Genomic DNA, 19768 nt, shown 5'->3' with positions numbered 1-19768 from the left:
ATTGGTTGGGGCCGGGACTGAGGGATCACTATGGCCAATGAGATGTGTGGGAAAGTCAGATGGGGCTTCGGGAAGGATTCCCTCGCTCATAACAAGGCAGGCTCAGGAAGGGCTGGCTGGGAAGGAAGCTGGTAGAAGATAATGTCAGCAGACAGAGGACGGCTGGGCAGAAATATGGAGAGAGCCCAACTCCTTCACATCCCTGAGCTGCTGGATACAGCCCACCCTGAAGCTGCCGACCTCTGGACTTATGTTTTATAAAATGTTTACTGTTCTGATTCCTTGAGTAGGACTTGTCTCTTACTCTCAGAAGAAGGAATTCTAACTGATACATCCTATAATCTAAGTAATTCGGGCATCACGAATTACCTTGGAATTTAAAAAAAAAAAAAAAAAAGGAAACTGTTTAACAAAAACACCTTTGTTCAGTGGCCGCAGGCACGGCATACCCGTCCTCTCCCTGCAAACGCAGACCACTCGAGGACAGTTTAGGCAGGTGGCCCCTGTTCTGGGCTCTTCTACTTTCAACCATGTCCAACAGGACAGAACCGGTCCTCTGTTCCGGTGGAGGGTCCCGGGTTTGTTCTTCAGATCTGTGCTCCCTTCCTGTCCTCAGGCCGGAAATCCCCCAAAACACTAAGGGCTAAGTACAGTGGGGGTGAAAATGCTGGAGACAGGTTCTCACAAGGAGAGATTTCAGAACTTCATAACTGCAAAATAAAATCCAGCCCAAGGAGCTGTAACATAAATTTGGGTTTTGGAAGAAGCCCAGCACTACCCCTCCCGCCCCAAAATGTTTCTCTGAGTAGGGTCTGAGGGTCCTGCCCTGATTTAATGCTGAGCCCAGCTGGGCAGAGGCAGCCCCCAGCCCAACCCCCCACCTTACAGAAAAGCAAAACAGCCCCTTAACCACCATAAAGCCTTGCACGGGCTTTCCATCTGTAGTTACTAAAAAAACCCTGTCCCCAGCCCTCCAATAAGGATCAGTGAGCACCTGGGATACTATTTCTGGACCTTGCCTTCCCCACACTCTCTGTTAAGCAACCAGGCTCCGTAAGATGGTTACTTTTTGGAACAAAAGCTCAGACAATTAGAAATGTTTTTCTAATACCAAGGCCAAATTCCACCCCCCCCCCCCCCAGTAAATCCTCTAGAAACAAATTTGTGATTTTCTCCACTCATCCCAAAGGTCTTTTTCTTCAAGGTATAAGTGTTCCCTGAGGTAGATACTGAATTAAACCAGCAGCAGGGGGAAAAAAAAAGGTGGTTACCTGCTTTGTGGGCTGAGGGAGGACCAGGGATTGGGGACCATGGACCTCAAGGCTGGCTCCACCTGTCTGACCTGTCGGGCTTGCCGCCTCCGGGTCTGGCACCGGGTTCACCTGCGGGGGGGCTGGGCTCACTGCCAGCACCGGGGCCCCTCCGAAGGTGTGCGTTCACCTGTGGAGACGTGCTCCCCAGTCTGTTTCCATCCTGTGACCTGCCCCCAACAGCCGGCCCCTCCGCACCAGCACATCTTTCCTGAGTCTTTGTATCTAACCCTAAAGCTGCTGGTGAGAAAGAAAAAGGAAGAGGAAGGAGGGAAGAGGAGACAGGAAAAACCCGGTTCCCACACCCACCCCCAGTTCCTGGGTGACGGTCAGGGAGGTGGAGCTGGGTGGGACCAGGAGCCTGAGCGAGGCTGCCATGGTCATCATCACTGGGATCAAATTCCAGGGCTGCTCTTTCCCTCTGGGTGGCTATTTTGGGAAAGCAGCTTTACTCCAGCAGACTGGCCACCGCCGACACTGGAATCCGGAAGCCTCCAAGCTCTGCCAGGCCCCAGTGCAGGTGAAGGCAGGGAGAAGAGCCAGGGAGCAAAGGGCAAGTTCCAGGAGCCCTCAAAACTCTGCTCTGAGCACACATGGGCCCACCTATCCCACTTGTCTCCAGGCCTCCACGGAGGATCACCGAGCACCTGGGATTCTGTCTGGGTTGCGAGAGGGGGTCCTAGCTTGATGTCTGAACGGGGGCACTGATGGCACAGCTGGTGGGGCTGGTGGCACCCGGTCCACCAGCAACACGGGCCTTTTTCTTGCCATCTGGGACTCAGTGCCCTTGGCGGCCAGATCTAGCTTCTCCTCCCTTGCACTGTCTGAGGCTCGCCAAGTGCAAGTCCATGGCGAGCGTGTGAGCTCACAGCATAGGTGTGTGGGAAGGAGGAAGGCGGGGGGTGGTGGTGGCATTCCAACCACTGCTCAAGTTCAATTGCGTGCTATGGAGACGGCCAAGTAAGCTGAGCCTCTGGGAGCCACCGCAGAAGAGAGCGGCGGCACCCAAGAGCTGTGGGCACAACCGAGATCTTCCAATACCTGGGGTTTTCCAGGGCAAGGGCAGACGCTAGGTATAAAGGCCCTAGCAGAAAGAGAGAATTCATTTCCCTGAGCAGACAGTGAGGCAGGGAAAGCTGCCAGGGGCGAGAAGCTTGGTGGAACTCAGGCAGAGCTCATCCTCCTTCCCCGGAGGGTTACCCCGCTTCTCAAAGGAGGAAAGGGGAAGGATGCCTGGGCCAGGCAGGGCCTCAGGGCAACACTGTGCTTTGTGAAGCCCCATCTCCGAGTCAGCAGCTAGTTCTGGTCCCCAGAGGAGACGGCAGCCAGGCTGGCCCTGCTCAAGGAGCCTGATGCACAGCACTGGGGGGCATGACCCGGGTGGGTCTGTCCTAAGGCCTCACTCTTCCTCCTCCTCCTCCTCCCTTTCCAACAGCCAGTCCTGGGTCACAGGCTTTCAGAAAAATCCCCCAAGCCCCAGACAACGTCAGACCGCCCTGGCCCTTAGCTCATCTGCTAGTCACTGGGCTAAGACCCAAACTAACGGGAGAGAAATGCTGAGCGATTTCAGAAAACCTAACTGCAAAAGGGGCTCACGATAAAATCTTCAGCCGGATGGCCCCGTGCTCTGAAAGACTCGAGGGAAGCACTTAGCAAATAGGCCTAAAAAAGAAGTTGAGGCCTTCTGCCCCCAATGTAGCAGATGAGAACCTTTCAAATTTACATATCAAGTCCCATGATAAGTCATTTGGGATCCCCCAAAGTAGGAAGCCTGCTTGTGGTTACAGCAGTGTGAGTCAAGGAAACAAACAAATGAGCCCGATGAGGTCAGCCCTTTGGAAAAGGAACAAAGAAAAACCGCTCCCGGGCAAGAGGCAGCCCACGACGCCCAAACGATGGTCACAGAAAGCCCATTTCTGAATCCTGGAGTCCAGTGGGTCTCAAAGGGCGGGGAGGGGTGACTTGCCCCCCCGGGGACATCTGGCAATGTCTGGAGACGTTCTGGGTTGTCACAACTGGAGGTGGGGGGTGCCCCTGGCACCCAGTGGGTACAGGTCAGGGATGAGACTACATATCACACAGGACACCCCCAAACACTGAGGCTCACCACATGTCAGCAGTGCTTTGATTGAGAAACAGCTTAACACAAGGCAAAAGAGTTTTCTCTCTTCTTTAAAAGTCCTGGGAAAATGGTCACCTTTAGTCACCGGACATGTCCCTCAGCCTAGAGGGCCCCTGGTGGGGACCCCTCCTGTCTTTGATGAGGCTGGGGGAGCACAGGCTCTGCATCTTTGGAGGGACCCCCGGGAACAGACCGCAGCTTGGGCAAGCTACCCAGCTGCCGGCCGGGGGCTCCAGACCTCCGAGCTTGCCCTACTGCGGCTCAGCTCTGAAGGGCTCCCACCCAAGCCAGGGAGAAAGATCGATGACTCCACCGCTGTCACAGCCGCCGGCCTCACCCGTGGCAGGTGTTTCACAGGTGCTGGGTGACCTTTCACACACTCTGTCTTGCCTAAATAAATAAAAGCAGAGTCCTTCTGCGTTCCTGACCTGCCAGCTCGGTGGAACGGCGGAGGCCCCAAGTCCAAGTGCAAGGGGCGGGGAGGGGAGAGCCAGGCACACCCACCTTCACAGCTCAAGAAGGCAGGGCCCCGGAAGGAAGCTGGGAGCGGATCGGGGGTCCACCCCAGACCCCCTGAGACAAGCCCCTGCCTGGTGAGCCCCTGGGGGTCCGGAGCTGAGCTGATGGCAGACACGGACACATCCAGGGGTACCCCCATGCCTAGCTACACACCCTGGATGTCAGTCCCACAGAAACAGAGGCTCCAGAAACATAAGGAGCATATCACACCCTTGGAGTCTTTCCTGGTCTGCCACAGCTCAGCACACAGTCACCGGAAACCAAACCCGGAGCTGGGCAGATGGGAAGGACATGACCCCAGGGCCTACAGTGGCTGCCTTTGGGGAGTTGGGAGCTGGAGGGAGATGCAGGCTGGACATGGGCTTAACCCATGAGCCTCTCTACCTCCGGATCATTTGATTTTCTATGAGTTACCACTAATTTTATCATCTTAAAAGAACATTTGAAAGGAAAGAATAAGGGCAGACTATGCGTAGACACCCACTTTCCTGGGAACACACCTCACCTGCTCAGGGAACTGTCCATGACAGGCTTGCCCGGGCTGCTGTTCCCGGTCACCAGACCCCAGGAAACTGCCCCACGCGAGGCCACAAAGGCCAAGAGAAAGGGTAGAGGCAGTGAGACAGCGCCTGGTGCCAAACAAGGAAATGAGAAAACCAGCTCACGTGCCAGGCCAGGAGACCAGGTGGGAGGGAGACTGCAGGCCCGACATCCCCATGTCTCCTGCCAACACCCCCTGAGCAGGTGGCCGTCCCCACCGATCATCCCCTAAGACCCTGATAAGGTTCTGGATCCATCGCTCATCGCTGAGGCTCGCACTGAGGAAAGTCATGCACAGCTAAAATCCAGAAGCTTGCCAACCTCCCGTTACCTGGCCGGCTCTCAGTTGGAACAAGGCACTGCACCCCCACTGCCCAACCCTCTGGACCTGAGACCTGATTTTCCACTTAAAATTCTGCCTTAGCCTCGGGCCTGAGCTCGGCATCATCCCCACTGCTTCGACCTCTTACTTCTTCCCATCACGCGTTCCGGGCTCCCCTCCGCTGGCTTGGTTACCCCCCGCCTGGGGAATAGCTCACACATCGGGGTCACCTTTCCAAGATCCCCTGTCCTGAGAGAGGGACCCAGGCACCTAGAGACAGGGCCAGAGCTGGGGGGACAGGGGCTGACCCAATGGGACAACTCACAAACTCTGACACTCTTGTGAGTATCGGCTCTCCCCTAATATCAAAGGCAAAACTTGAGGTACAACGCTCGGCCATAAACCATCACATTTAAGTAATACCATATACACCATAAACTGTTGTAAGAAAAATAAGTAGATAAGAAAATAATACTCAGAGTAATAACCTAAAGTCTGTGTGTATATGGGTCTTCAGCTTAAGAAGTTCTGCTACAGGGACACCTGGGGGCTCAGTCGTTAAGCGTCTGCCTTTGGCTCACATCATGAGCCCAAGGTCCTGGGATCAAGCCCCGCATCAGGCTCCTTGCTCAGCAGGGAGCCTACTTCTTCCTCTGCCGGCTGCTCCCTCCTGCTCATGCTCTCTCTCTGACAAATAAATAAATAAAATCCTAAAAAAAAAAAAAAAAAAAAAAGAATATCTGCTACAACAAACAAAAGCAATGTTCCCGGTGGGCTTGACAGAGAAGTCAGTTCACTCACACAGGTGCAGCGAAGGGGGGCTTGCAAGAGGGGAGCCACTCCCCATAGCCCCAGTCCGGGGTCCTGGCAAGGGCTGCTGGCTCTGGGGGTTAGAAACTGGTGATCTGAGATGTAGGGCGGAGGAGAAGAGAAGACACACAGAAGCCAAGTCAGATACGATTCCACTGCACTGGACAGTGAATTAATGGGGGAACCTACTGCCATCCCCCAAAGGAAGGGTTCGAGCATGGGGTTTGTTTATAAAAGAATCAGGACCCAGGGTCCAAATAAGGTTGGACAGCTCAAGGTTGGCCCAAGAGATGTTATAAGCGAGGGATGTGTGTGGACCCCCACGTGCCGTCCCTTCTGCTCCTGTTCCCACTTACCGATGGGTCACTTTCCAGCTACACCCTCGAGTCCTGGACGTCCTCGAACCTGGCCCGACCCCTGGTTCACTGAGCAAACCTGCCCTCGGAGGAATACCAGATGCCCTGATTTGCAAACTCATCACGGGCCGAGCCGGAGCCTCTCCCTGGTCAGGGGATTTCTGCATCGAGTGCACAGTGAACCTGCTATCTGGCTTAGACCAAAAGAGCAAAGCTCTCGTTTTTAAATGTCAACCACAAACCAGCTCACAGAAGGAGGCCGGGTGGGGATGGCAGGGGAGATCTCTCCGAGATCACGGGCCGGGGTCTGCCGCTCCCGGGTGCTGGCCCTCCGGCCGCTGGGCCTGCCCCGGGCATCCTTCTTGCTAGCTTTGCCAACTGGCTCCTACCCGCCCCTCGGGCCTCCAGAGGGACGCAGCCCTGCTGGATTTCGGACTTCTGGCCTCGAGAACTGTGGGAGAGTCAACTTCTGTAGTTGCAAGACCCCCGGTTTGTGGTCAGCTTGTACAGCCGCCAAGGAAACACACCCCTGGAGTCATCCATTATCTCATGAAACAGCAGCAGGGGTGGGGGGGGGAGGGTAAGGTGCAGGGGAGTGGGGAGGGAGGAGTGACAAAGAGGCCTCCGAGCAGCCCGAAATCCTAGCCTACGGCCAAGTTCCTGCCCTTCTTCAGAAGGTCCGGGCACCCTCTGATGTGGTGTTCTGTGAATATTTACGGATTCTACCGATTCTGTCCACCCAGAGTCCCCTTGGAGGAGCAGTCACCCCAAGGGGGCAGGGAGCTGAAATTCAAAACCAGGTAAATGACAACTACTATTAAATGAAAGCAATGCATCAAAGCCATGCTTTCTTCCTCGGATACCGGGGCCGGGGCTGGCTGCCCTCGAGACCCCCTCATTCCCTCGTACCTTACACACCGTGCGGACCTGCCATGGGGATGGGAGTCCCTGACCCACAGCGATTCAGAAGCAGAAGCTCAGGATGGCGGAGAAGGTTGGCTGAACTCAGGTTCACCGACAAAACTGAAGGGAGACAAGCGAGGGGCAGAGAACAGAAGGGAAGGGAATGATCTTAAGCATAGTCGGAAAAAAAGCCTGTGCTCTGAAGTTGGGACCCTCGGGCCACTGTTCCACGGGCCACAGCACAGCCATGAACGTTTCACGGGATAATCTGGTTTGGCAGGAAGAGGTGAATTGTGCTGATTCTGCTTTAAGAAGCACACTGTTGGGGCGCCTGGGTGGCTCGGTCGTTAAGTGTCTGCCTTGGGCTCAGGTCATGATCCCAGGGTTCTGGGATCGAGCCCCACATCAGGCTCCTGCTCAGTGGGAAGCCTGCTTCTCCCTCTCCCTCTCCCCTTGCTTCTGTTTTCTCTCTCTCTGTCAAATAAATAAATAAAATCTTAAATAAAAAAGAAAAAAAGGAAGCATACTATTCCCTTTGCCCGCCTGTCCCTGAAGTGGGCTCCGGCTGGTCCCCCAGTCCACAGGGAGTGAAACCACCCATGGTGTCCCAATGGCCGATATGGAACGCACGGCGCAAGAGGAGCTCGCCAAAGTGTGCAGGACACACTGACGCGGGAATGCAAGGACACAGGATACGTCAACGAATGGATGAACGTTAAAGTTTTGGAGAAACGTCGGAATTCTTCACCAGGCTCCTCCTCCCCTCTCTGCTGACTCTGCCTCAAGCTTGACTTCTCTCTTATAAAATTCCTGGGACCGTTTAACCATGGAAATAGCCATGACAGCACTAACTCCCTGGAGGGCAGATACCTGTGATACAGCGGATCAGGAAAAAATGCCAGAAATGCTGCCTGGTGTCCTAACCGCCTTTTTCTTAAGTCGCAAACTATTGGCATGGACAGGAATCTACAAGGACAAAAGATCCACAAATAAAGTGAGAAATTCTGGTGGTTGGGGCAGGGTGGGGGGCAGCTGCCTGGGTGGCTCAGTCAGTTAAGCGTCTGCCTTCGGCTCAGGTCATGAACCTGGGGTCCTGGAATCGAGCCCCATGTCAGGCTCCCTGCTCAGCGGGGAGCCTGCTCCCCCCGCCCAGCCTGCCGCTCCCCCTGCTTGTGCCCGCTCTCTCTCGCTCTCTCTCTCTCTGTTAAATAAATAAATTGCAGTGGAGAGACCCCAAGGTGGCTCCCGTGATGGGAGCCTCCTGGGGTTCACACCTGGGTACCATCCCCTCCCCCTGTCAGGGGGAGACCCACGACTGGCTTCCAACCAACACAATGTAGCAAAGGTGGTGCACTGCCCTCCCCCAGTCCAGCTCCCACAGCGCCCACACGCCCACTTCCATTCCCGAGGCGCCCGGCGGTCACCCCTTCTCAATAGCAGCTGAGTCATGCCTCCTGCGTTGGAGCCTGGCTCTGCCGTGACCACGCTTAGGTCTCTGTTTCCTCATATGTAAAACAGGGACAACAGTTTCCTCACAGCATTGACACAAGGATTAACTAACGTAAGATCTGGAAAGTGCTTACAGCAGTGACTGGCACACAGTAAGAGCTCCATAAATGTTTGTTATTTATGCATGACTAATGCACCTTCTGCTGTCCTGATGGGACTACAAAGCCCACGAGGGCAGCGACGGTCTGCCTCATCTGCCGTTGACCACAGCCTTGGAAGTGGGGTGGGTCAAGGGGTACTAATGACCACCTCCTGGGATCCTCCTAGCGACTCTGAGGACCAGAGTTAAAATGGGTTGAGAAATGTTCAATTCTTGCCCAGTACCCCTGAGGAAACGAGGGGTAAAACGAGGACCATCTCACTCGCAGACGATGTTCTTTATGTTTCTCTGCTGCCTTAAAGACAACTCGAAACAAAGTTACTTTGACACATATTTAAGGAGAAGCAGAAGTGTTAGCCTCCAGTACAGTAATTAGGCTTAAATGGAAACAATTCACATAAATGAGCATAATTAGCGGCATGCGAACACAGTGGCAGCTCACATTTCTGGAAGCATTTGAAAGAAGGTGTGATTCTTTGGTGCAGGGAGGAGAATGAGAGCGGCGGGGGAAGAGTTTGCTTTTTTTCCCCCAATCGGTGTTGAATGATGTGGCTTATGAGTGGCTCTCAGGGGACGGAAGGTTTGAAGTGTTTTCGGGGGTGAGATGCATTTGAGGGGATAGGACCATCCTCAGCGGGCGCCAAAGTGGGATGCGGGCTTGGAACGGTGGCACAGCTGGTGAGGGGCGTTACGCCTGAGACGGAAAGGGAAGGGGCCCCAGGTGAACCCTGACCGGTCTGTGGGTCTTACCCTGGCTGATTCCACTTCTGCCCCCAAAGGCCAGCACAGTCTCTCAGAGTCCGTCTGCATCCCACCGGGCACCCCTCATCTGGTTGTGCCCAGGGAGGGGCTATCAGGGCAGGAAGACAGCTGGGCGGCACCCGGGGTGCGTAGCTTCCACACAGCTCCCTCTCTGAGCCAGCAACTTCCCCAGAAGATTATCAGGAACTGTTTCTCCACTTCCCCAGGTCGGAGGCAAGGGACGTTCATCACCTTTGGGGTCTGGCGACACTTTTGACAACCACCAGCCTTGCCGAGGTCCTGGAGGAGGGGCTGTATCGTTCGGGGGTCGATCACATGGTCTAGGATATGACACTGGCTTTGCCCCACCTTTGGTGGTGGGTTTCATGATACATGGGTTATGAGGACAGTAGTAGTATCCAGTTTGAAATTTCAAGTCTATGTTCATGAATTTTATCATGACCAGATGTGAGAGCCTCAGAATAGGTTTAACACCAGGATTGGGAACCGATTTGGTCCAAGCCAACTCACCCCTACCCCCCACCCTCCCACTGCCAAGACAACACTTGGTCCTGTGGATGGACCCTCCCTTTCTTCCCAGGGGAGGTGAAGGGAATCTGGCAGGCGTGCCCCCCTGCAAGAGGTCTTGTGGGAAGTAGGGAGGAGTAAGCCAGGACCACTCTCAGAAGGGGGCAAGCCACGCATCAAATGACAGAGGTCAAGGTGGGGCCCCAGGGGGAGACCGGTCACCACTGTGGGCTCCGTGCACGGGAGCCCCCCACGACAGACAGACCGTCTGTTGCCTCCTGCTCATAGCCAGCAACCTGGGGAGCAGGATGTATTTCGTCTGTATCAACCCAAGGCATTTTCCTCCATTTAATGATTTTTTTTTTAAAAGTAGGCTCCATACCCAGTGTGGAGCCCAACGAAGGGCTTGAACTCATGACCCTCAGATCAAGCCCTGAACTGAGATCAGGAGCCAGACCCTTAACTGACTGAGCCACCCAGGAGCCTCCATTTTACTCCATTTAAATATCTGCCTTCCTAGTTAGCAACAGCAACGAAAATGAAAGCCTCCTTTTTAGGAAGGGGAAGTTGAGAGGGATATTTGCAATACAAAAATCAATCAAACAGCTCCAAAAACCTCACTAAATACTATCAGTGTAGAGAAAGGTTCTTTTGATTTATCAACAGCACTGAATATCTGGGCAGGGAAAGCTCTGGATCTCCGTGGGTGTCTTCCGGGAGGCCCCAGCTCCTGGGGCCCCGGTCTATACACGTGACCTTGGGTACTTACACCACGGGTCTCCAAAGGAGGTCCCGACATAATCAGCCTAGTTTGAGAGAAGAAGAACCAAACCCAGGAAGGTTAAGTCCCGTTTGCAGATGTGCGCAGCTAGCGGCAGACAGAGGTGGGCCCGGCCACCACATCCTTGACCAGAAAACCCTGAGCTTCGTGGACACGGCAGACCTCCCGGAGAACTGAGGTGCTCAGGAATGAACAAAGCCAGTCCACACCCTGGCATCTAGTTGCCTGCCTATGGCGTCTGCAGCCAGACCCAGAGACCAGCCACCAAACACTTTCATTCCTAAGGACCCTTGAATCACTGAAGCTGAGTTTCAAGTAGCCCCCCCCGGCCTCCCCCCGCAGCACACATGCGCGCCCGGCCGTCACTGTCAGCCTACGAGATAAAGGCGCCAGCTTCTATGGGTGTGTGTGACAGGGCGGGGGGGCAGGCTCTCCGGCTGCTCCCCCCTCGGTCCCCGGGGGGTCTCCGCCGTTCAGCAGCACCAGCTCTCCCTTGCTAAGAACCTTCCAGCCATCCACAGTCCAGCTCCTGTAACACACCTCGAAACATACTTCGTGCCTTCCTAATTCCGTTAATGCCATCCCCTTTGATGTGACTCTCCCTTCTCTCCCAACGGCCTCGGAGTCCTGGCTGTTCACCCAAGCTCAGACCCAGTCCCTTCTACGGCCACGGAACTGCCTTGGGCTCTCCCCAGCTCTGTGAGCCCCTGAAATCCCACAGCACCGAGTAGCCTATGACATCCCCAGCTGGTCTTTCCGCTCTGCACACCGCACTCCTACACATGCGTGCAACTGTGAACACATTTACCCGTCTAAGCATCCCACAAATTTATTCACCAAATATCTGCCACATGCCAGGCACTGTTCTGTCCCTTCTCCTATCCAGTCCCTCCCCATTCTGCAAGATGACTGTTTCCACCTCCTGCTCTCCCCCAAACCGCCATCACCCAGCCCCTCAGCAACCTCTCCCAATCTCATGGCATGAGGGACGATCTTAGTCACACCGATGCCCCTGCCAGACCAATCTCCTACGCTCCAGGTTCCGGCAGCCAATACCAGCTCCAGTTGGGTGTCCAACAGGGCAACACACTAGAGCCAAAACACAATTCCAGATCCCCATAAAACCGTGCAGCCTGCTCCCCGTCCCCCGCCCCCCAAGAAACAATTTACCTGTCTGTGTAAGCCATAGACACTGGCATCATCTTTGTCTCCTCCATGTTGTGTCCTATCTCCCCACGTGCACCCAGCAGTACATCCTGTTTGCGCTCCCTTCCAACCCTATGCCTCTATTCCGCGCTACAGCCCAGTCCAACCCCCTGTGGTTTCCAGCCCAAAGACAGCCTCTAACAGGTCTCCCTGCCACCCTTCTTGGCTCTGGATGGTCTTTACACAACAGCCAGAGTGATCGTTTTATTTATTTACTTTAAAGATTTTATTTACTTGATAGAGAGAAAAAGGGGCTCTATCCCAGGACCCTGAGATCACCAGGGTGTTAGTTTTAAAAATGTGAAGATTTCTAAGCCCCAGAGCACACAAAGAGAGCCCTAGATGGTCTGGCTCCTGCCTGACTTCACTCACCTCCAGTCTTGCTGGCTTTCTTGCCAACTTCTCACAAATGCACCAAACATAGAACCTTTGCACTTGCGACCCTTTTGCCCAAAGACCCTTCTCCTGGGCCGTTGAGGTTTCTCCTCAATGACCTAACCCCTCCCTTCCCCAGCAACACGAACAACCCCTTCTTGGCACGCTCCACCTTCCTGCCCCTCCACAGCATTTATCACAACCGAAACGTTTCAAATGTTCATCGTGTGCAGGTACCACCTGTTTCCTCCAACAGAAGATCGGCTCCACAAAAGCAAAGATCTGCCTTTTGCTTCCTAACGCCAATGCTGGCACACAGCAAGGACTCAGTCCGTATCTGCTGAGGGAATGAATGAATGAGTCCCGGGTAGCTAGTTTCTCTTACAACCTATATCTGATCTCCTGTGACCGGAGGCTGGGCAGCCTACAACCAGGGGCAGCATTCACTGCATGGTTTGTACTTCCATCTTCCTCCACCTCCCAGCCCAGGACAAGGGCAGGTGCAGGGCGAGGACCGAAATCAGCTCACACGGCTGATGGAAGTATTATCTTCCATGCCGTGATGGAAGGACCTGGGGACTTTTGGTTTGAGATGTGCACCAAGGGCACGGCGTAAGGAGTGAAAGTGCAGTCTCATGACTGCACATCTGTTAACCAGGGGATCCCTGAGGCCAGACAGACAGCGGGTCAGAGAGGGCAAAGCAGGCCAGTCCTGGCCAGTCCTCAAGTTTGGGAAGCTTGAGAGACAGGCCACTAACCCAGATGTCAACGGGCCCCCAAGGTCCCAGCTTATGCTGTCCTATCAGCCCTCTGCCCCTGGAAAGACCCCCAAAGAGAATGTTGGCAAGTACAGGAGCCTCGCCCCTTGCCTGGCCACCCATCCTGCCCAGCGCACCAACTCAGCCACCACTGCATGGCCCTTACGGCAGAGGCTGGGATGCCAAGACTCAGGAGAGTGGCCCTTTGTCCCAAAGGCATCTCAGACCTGGGGGCAGAGGCAGAACTGGCCACGCACACAGTGAGCCATTCTGCCCCCGTGATGTGGCTCTCAGCGTCAGCTGAAGGGGTCCAGGAAGCCCAACCACTCCTTAGAGCAGGAGACCAGCCTGAACGTACCCAGAGGGTGTAGGCCCTGGGTCTTTCCACATAGCCACGCTGCTCCCTTGCTCCCTGAGATAGTGAAGGCGCAGGAGCATGGGCCCTGTCCCAGCTACCAGGCCACAGCCACCTAACCTGGGGCAGGGGTCCTCCACACTGCCATTTCCTGATCCAGCCTCCATCCTGACCTGCAGCTCCCAGCCCACCCGTTCTGGCCACCAGGTGCTGGAGGGGAGGAGGGCTCATGTTCCCCTTGGGGACAGGAAGGCTGAAACTCCTTCTCCTGTTCCTCTCTTTCAAACGTACGCTGGCCGAGGGGACCCCGGGTAAAACACTACTGTAGTGACCACAGGACGTTTCATAGCTGCTGAGACCTGTCAGGGGCACCGTGGGCAGCCAGCCAGTCTCAGCGTCCCCACTTTCAGGAGACCGAGGTATTTGCTCCCATCGTGGGGAAGCAGCACCGATAAAACCAGAGGCCCCATGTCCACCCCCGGACTAGGGAGCCCTCCCGCAGCCACCACGGAGAGTGGGGAAGAAAGAAATCACCAGCCACGCAAAACGCAGAAAAGGAATCCTTTCTCTCCGGAGATTATGAAATCAAAGAGCATTTTGTTGCTTCTTGGAAATTTTTCTCCTTCTGACTCGGAGGCCACACAATTCAACAGCGTTCCCATTATTACGACTGAATAAGTTCCTGCCTCCCTCCTTCCTAACTCTCAAACAGACCGAGAACACAAGCGCTTACCTGCGCTCACCGTGGGACGAGGCGACAAGCCGCGCGGGCTTCCAGCCCCCTCCTCCCGGGGCTCAGCGGCAGCTCCCGCAAAATCTCGAAATCCCCGCGGATCTGCGCGGTCACGGAGGGAAGCAGCCCAGCTCTGAACAAGCCCAGGCAAGCCCAGGCAGAGCCCGCTTCTGGGTCCTCCTCCTGCGCGCACCACCCGGCCCCGGGGCAGGGGACACGGCCCTCCAGCTCGAGACCCTCCGAGTCGTCTCGCCCCAGACGGGTGGGGCGCCGGCCTCCCCGGCACCTGAGAAGGGAAGGGCCAGGTGGCCAAAGGAGCGGCGCTGGGGGCGGCGCCAGCCTGCGCGGGCTGCGGGGCGGGGGCGCTGCGGACGCCGGGGTCACGTCGAGGTGGGGGGTGCGGGGCGCCCCGGAGGCAGACGGCGCGCGCTCGGCCGGGGGGCCGGTCCGCCTACCGCGGGGCCCCGGGCGCGCGTCCCAGAGCCCACGTCCGGCTCCACGGCCATCGCCACCCTTCCGGGGCCCCTCGCCCCTCCGCGGCGGGCCCGAAGCCCGGGCGGGCCGGGGGCGCTGGAAGAAAGCAGACAGAAAGCGCGGAGCGCTCGCCGCGATGCCCATCGGCGCGGCCTCTCCCTGGGAACAGGGAAGGCACCACGTCGCGTCCCGGGCGCGGGCGCAGGAGGTGTCCCGGGTCTGGATCTGTCGTCGCCGACGCTGCCCGCCGGGAGAGCTCGGAGGTCCCACGCAGCCGCGGATTTAAGGAGACGGGAAAGGGCTTCCAGGCCCGGGACCCGGCGCCCCGCCGCAAGCCACCGCCCGCCGGCCCGGCGCCCCGCCCCCGCTCACCGCGCCCCCAAGTTCCGGCCCTGCGGGCCGCTGGGGGGCCTGGGTCCGGCGCTGCCCGGGGAGCGGGAGGCGCTCGGTCGGAGCCGAGGGCGCGGGGCAGGGCGCATGCCCCCTGCACCCGCCTTCCGGGGTCCGGGGGACGGAGTTGCGGGGAGGAGCCGGGCCGCCCGCAAGGTGCGCGCCTCCCATTTCTCGCGGTTTCCACGGTGCCTCCCCCCGACGCCCTCGGGGTTGGTGGGGGCGCACGTGCAGAGGCGGCTCCAAAGACTCCCCTTCCTCTCTCTGCTGTGGGGAAGCGGATCCCCGGGCACTACGCCGCTCCCGACCGTCTTAAATCCCACCCAGTCCCACCGGGTCGGGACCTCGGAACCTTGAGCCAAGCAGCCCGGGGCTCCCTTGCAAGTGTTTCTGCCCTGGGGGTTGTTGCGGGACGGAGTGAGAAGCAAACCGTCCTGCACCTGTGACCTACCTAGTCGGCTCCTGTCTATTCCATGTGGACAAAACTGAAGGTCAGGGTCGTTTCGAGTTGGTGGTGCATTGGCTCCCTGACGCGACAGCTGAAGCTGATTCGTCTTGTACTGAGGAGAAAACGTCCCTTGTGGGGGCGACAGGCAAGCGGCTGCCGCCCAGGTGGGTAATCACATCTGGGCACACTGGGGAGCAAGTGGAGGCCAGGTGTGCGCTGCTTCCATCTGATGGATGAGGATCCTGAGGTTCAGAGATTAGTCCGTGTGGAGCCCAATGTCTCCCAGACTTTTCCAGGGATTCTAGAACAGTCCTAGAAGAGGAAAGAGCCAGCCAGCAGGTGAGAATGCCCAGGTGCAGGAGGCTGGCTGCAGGTCAGGCTGACCTTTCCCCATGCCAGCAGCAGGAGAGGGGACAGTCCCCCCCCCCCCCTCCATGGCCATCACCATGGGGCAGACAGGGTGAAGACAGCCTTCCCAGATCCTCAAAGTCTCAGGAAGATTCAAATGTGGCAAGTGACTCTGGAGGTAGCACATGGTGATGGAAAGGAAAGTGGGTTCTGCTCCTGGTTTGCTAATGACCTTGAGCAATCATAACAGCTCATTTGCCTGGAGTACTCTCAGCGCGCCTGGCATCGTCGTGAGCCCTTCCACAGGCAGTGCTGTTCAATCTTCAGACTGTCCTGAGATGGGTACCAGTACTGCCCCTATTTCCAGGTGAGGACATCAGGGACCAGAAGGGTAAACCTTGGCCACCATCACAGGGAGGAGAATGGGCCAGAACTAGGACTCCAGGTGTGCCTTTGAGACTCACAGCCTCACTCCTGAAGCCCCTGTGATTTTGCCTCAATTTTGCAGATTGCTTAGCCTCTCCAAGCCTTGGTGTCCTTGTGTGCACAGACAGCATCAGGTTCATAGTGAGGATTCAGTAAATCCTGTGGGACCTCTGCCCCTTGGGGCAGTTGGATACAAAGCACTAGAAAGAGTGCCTGTACACTGCCACGCTTTGGGGCACCCCAGCTCATGCAAGGGACCTCTGGGGAGTGCCAGGCCCTGGGGATGCATTAGCTTCCCGCTCTCTGCATACAGACACCTGCGAGCGCACTGAGAGCCTCTGCCCTCACTGGCCCTGTCTCTTCTTGCTTTCCTTGAAGAGCCACTGAAAGGCCTTGACCTGGGCAGCCAACAGGTGAATGAATTCCCTTTGGAGACACCAGGTTCTGGCAACTAAAGAATTAGATTCTTAAGCACTTTTTCATCCAGAGAGGTCAAACCGTATCCAGGCCTTACTATTTTTTTTTCCTGTTCAGCCTTTTTGTGTAAACAAGAACTGTTTTACATAGTAGGTGCCCAAGTCTGTCTCACCTGTCCCCAACCCCACCGGGCTCGAGGACACCGAGCCTGTCTGTATTTCCAGCACCCAGACATACACATACCCTAACTTACGGAGAGGAGGGGCTACAGAAGTAGCGTGGACAAGCTTCGACGTAAGCCCCCAGCTACGTAGAATCTGCGTCCCCAGATGTGGCTGTGAAACGAGGTGCCTAGAGGCCTCTAGGCCTGAAATGTAACCACAGATGCCCAAGGAGTCCCACTCTCTAGACACCCTATCCATCAGTCTTGTCCCCAGACTGTGAATTAAAAAAATAAAGGGGTGGGGGATAACAATGTCCTGGGGTTAGAGCATGGTGATGGGTGCACAGTTCAGGGAATACACTAAAACCCACTGAACAGCACCCTTTTAAGTAGTAAAATTTATGGCAAGTCAGTAATATCTCAGCAGAAAAAGAAAAAGGAGCCATCGTTCTTCCTTACTGGCTACATAAGCAGAGCAAGAACCCAGCTGGTCATCTGAAAGTACTCATACCCCAACATTCACTAACTCCTGACCCCCCGACTTAGAAGATGTCATCCAGGTTGTGGGTAACGCAGGAGTATCAGCTGGGCTATGCCAGGGCCCCTGGCTGTGACCGTCTCAGCGGCAAGTGGCCAGGAGGCTGGGGCAGCCTGTCTGTTGGGCTCGGCTCTCTAGGACAGGCCGAGAGGGACACAGGGTCCCAGACTGAGCCCCGCAGAAGAAGGGGTTCTCGTGGGAGAAGGGCTTTCTTCACTACAGCCCCGACATCAGAGAGCAGGGGGTCTGTGTGTGCCCGCACGGCCAGTGGGGGTGCCCCGGGGAGCCCACCTAGTGCCCAGAGCCCTGTGTCGGCAAGCACAAATTTCCAGGCCCTGTCTCTGAATAAGGAAGCCCAACTTGACGGGTTGGGTTGGTGAAGAAATCACCACCGGATTAAAAATAGCAAATAAATGTAAGAAGTTAAAATGCTGTACAAAGGGGAGAATTACTTTGAAATGTTTACTCATTGCTGTGCTGACGGGGCATTTCAACTAAACATAGTTTTAAGTTCTGTTTATTTTCCAGTTCCTAAAGTCACCCTTCGGCTAATGCTTCAAATCAACCTATTTTGTCACTGAAGACAGAGAGAGGTCAGCTTATTCATAGGAGGTATCTATCTATAGGTTGATTGATCGATCCATAGGTATTTAATACATTTGCTTGCATGTATACGTTATTAACTATCATTTACTGGGTCCTTATTGTATATATTATACTCAGCTATGTGTTTTATAGACTTGATCTTATTTGCCCCCCACAGCTCTATGAGAGCCTTAATATTATTCCCATCCTACAGGTGATAAACTGAGGCTCACAGAAGCTTCCATCCCACATCTTTGTTTAAGGTCTTACAGCTCCAAAGTGACAGACCTGGGGTGCCTGGGTGGCTCAGTTGGTTAAGCGTCTGACTCTTGACTTCAGCTCAGGTCTCTTTTTTTCTCTTTTCCCCCGGTTCAGGTCTTGATCTTAGAGTTGTGGGATCAAGCCCCATATCGGGCTCTTGTGCTCAGTGAAGAGACTGCTTGAGATTCTCTCTCTCCCTCTCCCTCTGCTCTTCACCGAGCTCTAAATAAATAAATAAAGTCTTTTAAAAAAAAGTGAGAGACTGGGATTCGGACCTTTGCTGATCTCCAAAGGCAGAGTGAGCCTCGGAACACAGGGGCACCGTTTAACAAAGACTGTTGGGATTGGGGGGGAATCCCCTCCATTTGTATTGGAGTGAAAACTCCTCGGTGCTGAGGGCAGAGAAGTGAGACTTGCCCCACCCACAGCTCTCATAAATGTGCAGAACTGGTACCTCCATTGCTCCAACTCCAAGAGGAAAATAGGGCCAGTTTCTGTCCTAAGGATCCCCCCCACTTTCCACTCCCCAAAGAACCCTGGGAGCAGCCGCTCACCCCAAGGCTGCCAGTGCTGCTTGCTGCCCCCATCATCCCTCCGGAACAGACCCGGGACAGCCAGCCTGAGGGCTGCTGGTTTCCCAGACACAGTTGGGCAGGTGATGGAGGAGAAAGACCCATGTCCTAAACAGGGCTGGCCCACCACCCTCAATGTCAAGCTCTTCGGAGACACGAAGTCTGGCCAATCCACACTGGATTATTTAACAAAGACTTGCACTGCGAGGTCTCCTTTGGCCGAGCTCGGGCTCAAGTGCTTTACAGAAATGACCTTGTTTAATCCTCATAAAAACACTAGACTTGAATTATTCCCATCTTACAGATGAAGAAACCGAGGCATGGAGGGGTTAGAAAGCTCCCCAAGGTCATACTGCTAGTTTGGGACGTGAGCCCAGGTGATCTGGCTCCAGAATCAGCCACAACTCCCTGCTAGTGCTGCCATAGCTTCCTGTGTATCGGGGTGCAGTCTCCCTGCTTCTCTAGGACTTCCAGCGGCCGAGGTGGGCTTCAGGTGACTCATTCCCCACACGCTTTTGAGGTGTGTTCCTCCCTATTGGCTGACCTCATCAGGGTCATCTCATCCTGGTCCATCTCAGACAGTGGAAAGGTCTAGACTCTACCCTTTCCTTCCCCAAGGCTTCCTGGCCCACCACAAGCCTCCAGGCTCCTTTCCAACCTCCACTGCGGGGGGCCTCCCAGCTCTCCGTGGCTACAGCCCTTCCTCAGCCGGACTGAGTCTTAGCCTGTCCCCAGAAGCCAATGAGTGTCAAAGGGACCCTTGGGTGCCTCCTCCCAATTCAAGACCTCTCCAAGACGGCTTCATGACTCCACTGTCAGAAATATGAACAGCACTCAACCTTGAAAGGCCCATTTCTCTGGTTAAACAAACCAGCTGCCACCCTATAGCATATAAGATAACATATATTACATAAGGTATATGTACATGTCTTATTATATAATATACATAGGGGCACCTGGCTGGCTCAGTCAGTAGAGCAGGTGACTCTTGATCTTGGGGTCATGCATTCGAGCCCCACACTGGGTGTGGAGCCTACTCAGTTGGTTAAGCATCTGCCTTCAGCTCAGGTCATGACCTTGAGTCCTGGGATGGAGCCCTGTGTTGGGCTCCCTGGTCACTGGGGAGTCTGCTTCTCCCTCTGCCCCTCCCCTTGCTCATGCACTCTCTCCCAAATAAA

At 55.5% G+C, this 19768-nt stretch overlaps 1 protein-coding gene across 1 annotated transcript; it reads left to right on the top strand.

Moving 5' to 3' along the window:
• The first annotated feature begins 7501 nt into the window (after positions 1-7501).
• On the top strand, positions 7502-19539 carry LOC125097426 (collagen alpha-1(I) chain-like). The gene is made up of 3 exons (XM_047724956.1): positions 7502-7534; positions 13948-15995; positions 19209-19539. Exons 1-2 carry the CDS (start codon positions 7502-7504, stop codon positions 15187-15189), a joined length of 1275 nt encoding a protein of 424 aa, XP_047580912.1. The 3' UTR covers positions 15190-15995; positions 19209-19539.
• Positions 19540-19768: the final 229 nt, after the last annotated feature.

The sequence above is a fragment of the Lutra lutra genome, chromosome 4 (genome assembly GCF_902655055.1).
Source record: "Lutra lutra chromosome 4, mLutLut1.2, whole genome shotgun sequence".
Taxonomy (NCBI): Eukaryota; Metazoa; Chordata; class Mammalia; order Carnivora; family Mustelidae; genus Lutra; species Lutra lutra.
The sequence above is the reverse complement of the archived record's forward strand: the minus strand, read 5'-3'. Positions and strand labels throughout refer to the sequence as shown.

Excerpts from the sequence above, each read along its gene's own strand:
- LOC125097426 (XM_047724956.1), top strand. The coding sequence starts at position 7,502 with ATGGAACGCACGGCGCAAGAGGAGCTCGCCAAA. Across the intron at positions 7,535-13,947 it reads CGCAAGAGGAGCTCGCCAAA|ACCGAGAACACAAGCGCTTA; the intron begins GTGTGCAGGACA and ends ACTCTCAAACAG.